This window comes from Chiloscyllium plagiosum, unplaced genomic scaffold (genome assembly GCF_004010195.1).
Source record: "Chiloscyllium plagiosum isolate BGI_BamShark_2017 unplaced genomic scaffold, ASM401019v2 scaf_10873, whole genome shotgun sequence".
Lineage (NCBI taxonomy): Eukaryota > Metazoa > Chordata > Chondrichthyes > Orectolobiformes > Hemiscylliidae > Chiloscyllium > Chiloscyllium plagiosum.
In genome coordinates, this window is record NW_025215300.1 from 9,786 (window position 1) to 15,419 (window position 5,634).

The 5,634-nt window shown below is 49.3% G+C and overlaps 1 protein-coding gene across 1 annotated transcript in view; it reads right to left on the reverse strand.

Annotated features, from left to right (window-relative positions):
• sb:cb288 overlaps window positions 1-4,172 on the reverse strand; it is a gene marked incomplete at its 3' end in the record, with an annotated part of 13,870 nt that extends 9,698 nt beyond the window's left edge. Inside the window, exon 1 of the mRNA XM_043686791.1 lies at window positions 4,001-4,172. Within this exon, the coding sequence (XP_043542726.1) occupies window positions 4,001-4,066 (66 nt within the window). The remainder of the gene's footprint in view (window positions 1-4,000) is intronic.
• Between the last annotated feature and the right edge of the window lie 1,462 nt (window positions 4,173-5,634).

Consider the following 5,634-nt stretch of genomic DNA (forward strand, 5'->3'; position numbering starts at 1 on the left):
GTCATATCCCTCCAAACCTTTCCTGTTCACGTCCTGATCCAAATCTGGTTTAAATGTTGGAGCTGCCACTTCCTCTGCTCTTTTTAAAGTCATTCTCCCCTCATCTTAAAAACACGGCCCCTGTTCTTGAAGTCCCCGTCCTCGGGAAATGACCCCTACCCTATCCAAGCCCCCTTCATGATTTTATAAACCTCTGTAAGGTCACCTCTCAACCCCCGACGCTCCAGTGAAGCAAGTCCCAGCCCCCCCCCACTCCTTATAACTCAAACCCTCCAGCAACATCCTGATAAATCATTTCTGAGCCCCCTCCAGTTTAATAATATCCTTCCTATAACAAGGTGGCCAGAACTGGACACAGGGCTCCAGACAAGGCCTCACCAATGTCCTGTACAACCCCAACGTGACACCCCAACTCAAAGGACTGAGCGATGAAGGAAAGCGTGCTAAATGCCTACTTAACCGCCCTGTCCACACAGAAGAGCGTTAATCTTAAGTAGGCACGAGAGCAGGCCATTTGGCCCCTCTAGTCTAATACCAGTCATTCACTAAGATCGTGGCTGATCTGATTACAGCCTTAAGTCTGTCTAATCCCTTCCCCTCCCAATGACTATTGACTCCTTGTCAATCCAGAATCCATCCCACCTTAAAAATACTCCATAGCCCCACCTCAAAACCTCCCATGAACCAAAAAAGCATCTCAGAGAAAAAATGGTCTTAATCCAAAAATATGATGTGGAGATGCCGGTGTCGGACTGGGATGGACAAAGTTAAAAATCACACAACATCAGGTTATAGTCCAACAGGTTTATCTGGAAGCACTAGCTTTCAGAGCACTGCTCCTTCATCAGGGAGCTGTGGAGCAGGACCATAAGACACAGAATTTATAGCAAAAGATCACAATGTCACGCAACTGAAACGATAGATTGGACAAACCGAGCTCGCTGTGAAATCTTTCATCTTTCAGAATGGGTTGCAGGTTTCGGTTCATTTAACTTGTTTCAAGTCACATTCTCGAGATAACTTAAGGTTTGATTAGAAAAATGTGACATCTCAACTCAGACAATGCATTAAAGGTGAAAGGTTCGAGTCTGTCCGTATCCCGGTCTTGAGGCAGACTAGTTCCACTTCCAAAGTCGGGATTTATCAAATGTTCCACGGATTGACTGCCCACACTGAGTGCCTGCAGGTTGTGCGCTTTTTGAAAAGCAGTGTTCCCTCCCAGTCGGGGGCACACTTCAGCAGTCAGGGACATTCGGCCTCGGATCTTTGGGTGACCACCCTCCCAGGCGGACTTCGGGACAGGCAACAACGTGGAGGGGCCGAGCAGAGGCTGATGGCCAAGTTTGGTAACCATGGGGATGGCCTCAACCGGGACCTTGGGGTCATGTCACACTACAGGTGACCCCACTGCCCTGTACACTTTCTCTCTCGCGCGCATGTGGGCGCGCGCACACACACACACAGCCAAATACACACACACTTTAGCATACTCACGCTAATGCAGACACTGTCTCATACACACACTCTCTCTCAGACATGCACACACATGAATCTATGGGGTGAATTTGCATTTGTAGAATTGTAATTCCGATAGATTTTACTTTGTTCCAAAAGCACACAATCTGCAGGCAGTCAATCGGTGGATAAATCTCGACCTTTGGAAATAGAACCAGTCTGACTCAAGACTGGGATACAGACAGACTCTAACCTTACCCCTTTAATGCACCGAGCTGAGATGGCACTTTTAAAAAATCAAACCTTAAGTCATCTCGAGAATGTGACTTGAAACAAGTTCTGGGATTTACACATTAATGAACCGAAACCTGCAACCCATTCTGAAAGATGAAAGATTCCACAGCGAGCTCGGTTTACTTAACCGCCCTGTCCACACAGAAGAGCGTTAATCTTAAGTAGGCACGAGAGCAGGCCATTTGGCCCCTCTAGTCTAATACCAGTCATTCACTAAGATCGTGGCTGATCTGATTACAGCCTTAAGTCTGTCTAATCCCTTCCCCTCCCAATGACTATTGACTCCATGTCAATCCAGAATCCATCCCACCTTAAAAATACTCCATGGCCCCACCTCAAAACCTCTCATGAACCAAAAAAGCATCTCAGAGAGAAAAAAAATTGTCTCAATCCAAAAATATGATGTGGAGGAGCCGGTGTTGGACTGGGATGGACAAAGTAGCTCTGGGGATTTACACATTAATGAACCGAAACCTGCAACCCATTCTGAAAGATGAAAGATTCCACAGCGAGCTCGGTTTGTTCAATCTATCGTTTCAGTTGCGTGACACTGTGATCTTTTGCTATAAATTCTGTGTCTTATGGTCCTGCTCCACAGCTCCCTGATGAAGGAGCAGCGCTCTGAAAGCTAGTGCTTCCAGATAAACCTGTTGGATTATAACCTGATGTTGTGTGAATTCTAACTCTGTTTATCCAAAACGGCGCACTCTCTTTCTCCTGAAATGTTACACCTCTCTCCCCCCCAATTTTAATTGTAGACTATCCCATGAGGGGGAAACATCATACAATCCCAACACTGTGGAAGCAGGCCATTCGGTCCATCAAGTCCACACCGACTCTCCGAACAGCATCCCTCCCAGACTTACCCCTGCCCTTGTGGTTCCCACGGCCGATCCACCCAAACCTGCACATCTTTGTGTGCAGTGGGAGGAAACCAGAGCACCCGGAGGTAACCCACAGGGAGAATGTGCAAACTCCACACACAGACCTGCCTGAGGCTGGAATCGAACCCAGGTCCCTGGCGTTGTGAGGCAGCCGTGCTAACCACTGAGCTACCGCGCTACCCCATCATCGGCCTTGGTCGAGCCTCTCCAATCCCATCAAAGCCTTGTTAAACAACGTGCCGGTAACAGTGGACTTTCCCTGAACTGCCCCCGGCATGAATAAATCCTTAAATCTATAAGAACCACATCAAGCCCACAGCTCCAACCAGCTTGAGTGTTTCCATTTCCTATTCTCTCATGAACCAGTCCTCCCTGAATTATATCTGAATTAGAGTCCTCATAGGAGATGTACAGCCCAGAAACAGACCCTTCGCGTGAAAAAGTTGCCCCTTAGGTCCCTTTTATATCTTTCCCCTCTCACCCTAAACCTATGCCCCCGACCCCAGGGAAAAGACTTCAGTTGGCACAGTGGTTAGCACTGCTGCCTCACAGCACCAGAGACCCGGGTTCAATTGCCCACCTCAGGCAACTGTCTGTGTGGAGTTTGCACATTCTCCCCGTGTCTGCGTGGGTTTCCTCGCAACAATCCAAAGATGTGCAGGTTAGGGTGAATTGGCCAGGCTAAATTGCCCGTAGTGTTAGGTGAAGGGGTAAATGTAGGAGAATGGGTCTGGTGGGTTACTCTCCGGACGGTCGGTGTGGACGTGTTGGGCCGAAGGGCCTGTTTCCACACTGTAAGTAATCTAATCTAAAAAAATTTAGTCCATTTACCCTATCCATGCCCCTCATAATTGTGTAAACCTCTATAAGGTCACCCCTCAGCCTCCGACGCTCCAGGGAAAACAGCCCCAGCCTGTTCAGCCTCCCCCTGTAGCTCAAATCCTCCAACTCTGGCAACATCCTTGTAAATCTTTTCTGAACCCTTTCAAGATCGAATTATTTGCCTCAACCTCCCCCCTCCCCACCCCACAAGCAGTCTCAGGGCAGTTTTTTTAAAATGGGTCAAAAGATTAATCTCACTGGCTGATTAAAATGCAACCAAACAACAAGTCATTTAGTTTCTGGCAATTACAAAACCAAACCAGGTTTTGTTAGGCAAGGTTGACTCTAGAAGATTAACAAAGCTCACTGAACTCAGTCCACCTCTCAGCTGTACAAGTCTTGACTTGGAGGGGAGGGCAGTTTGCAAGCTGAGGTCTGACAACTCAGGAACACCCAAACTCTGGCGAGCCACAGCTCTCTCTGGTCAACACGACTGAGAACGGCAGCACAGGTCAATGCAATGAGGCACAAACTCAGCAGCTTACCTGCATGTTGCTGTTCACAGTGAAACTGCCCCTGTCTGGGCTCAGACTGCCTGCAGACCGCTTCATTGCAATGCAATGCAATGCAATGCAACCCGGGGCTTCACAATGACTTTGCCCTCCTCAACCTGACTTTGCAGTTCAAGGGAGGGGACTATCTCCCTGCCGCGCCGGGAGACGCCGCTCTGAGGGATGAGGCGGAGCGGCCACTCCCCCCGGGGGCGCAGCACGGGGGCGGAGGAATCCACCTCCACCTCCATCTCCATCCATCCACTGAGTTTGGTGGATGCCACTATTTTTTGAAAAAAAAGATGCCTCTTTTCCAAAAAAAAAGCCTAATTAGCTCAGGGTCACCCTCCTCCCCCACCCTCAAACACAAGCTCGCAGTGTTGACCCTTCAGCCCATCTCCTCACCCACCCTGAGTTTGCTCAAAGTGACAAAAGTCACGCAACACCAGGTTTGTCCGGAGGTACCAGCTGCCGGACATGGCTTGGCTGGTGGTGAGAAGGGCTCTGTCTGTGAGACCCTTTATGCACGCCCGGACTCTCGTTGCCTGGAGGATCATCAACTCGGTGAAGGACGCTCTCTGGGTGGTCCGAAACCTGCTGATCTTCCAGCTGAAGGAGTTGACCCCGACTGAGTGTTGCGGACTGGCACATTCCATGGTCCAGGACGACGTGTTGAGGGACGCGCTGAAGCTTGGGGCAGTGGGGAAAGACCACCGTGTAACGTCTGCCTGCCTAAAGAAGGACAGGGGGCCCATGCAGTCATTTGGGCTCAGCAGAAGTCAATGTACAGACTTGTACGTAGGAAAAATAAATTTCGATATCTGTATATAAAGCAATGTAATGTGTGCACAAGAATGGCATGAGCAATTGAATAGAGATCCAAATAATGTTATGAATAAAGAATATTTTTGAAATTAAAAAAAGTACCAGCTTTCAGAGCGCTGCCCCTTCGTTGGGACCATAACCTGGTTTTGGGTGATTCCTCACGGATGTAAGTCTGATAATCCTGTCCCACTAGTTCTCTGATGAAGGAGCGTCGCTCCGAAAGCTAGTGCTTCCAAATAAACCTGTCGGACTATAACCTGGTGTTGTGTGATTTTTCACCGATATGACCCCCACCCTCCCCCGAACCCTAAGAGGGTGGGATACTGTAGCCTTGTGTCTTTTCAAGAATGTGAGGTGTACTTCCATCTCTCTCTCTCTCTCTCCCCTCTTACCAGGGCAGAGAACTCCCGATTCCCACCGCACCCCCCGCCCCCCACCACCCCGGGTGGACGTTTCTCCCACTCCCTCCTAAATCCATCAGTGACTGAGCCTTTACAGTAAAGGGTGAAGTTCCTCTCCTCGCCTTTTCCCACCCTCCTCGTGGTCTTGGTGAACGCCTTAGTCATGTTCCCCCGTCCCTCCTCTGACCAGGGCCAAAGAAACCCAGCTTATCGGGGGGGCTGCTTTCGCTGCTTGGATTCTCAGATTTTAAATCTACCCCCTTTGCCCTCTCGTGTGGCAGTGGTGTAATCCAGGCCGTTTTACGTACAGAGGATATATTTGTCCTTCTCACAGATTGAGATCGGGCCCCGCGTTCACTCCAGGTTGGAAGACGTAATCGAAATGTCTGGAAATCCAACAGG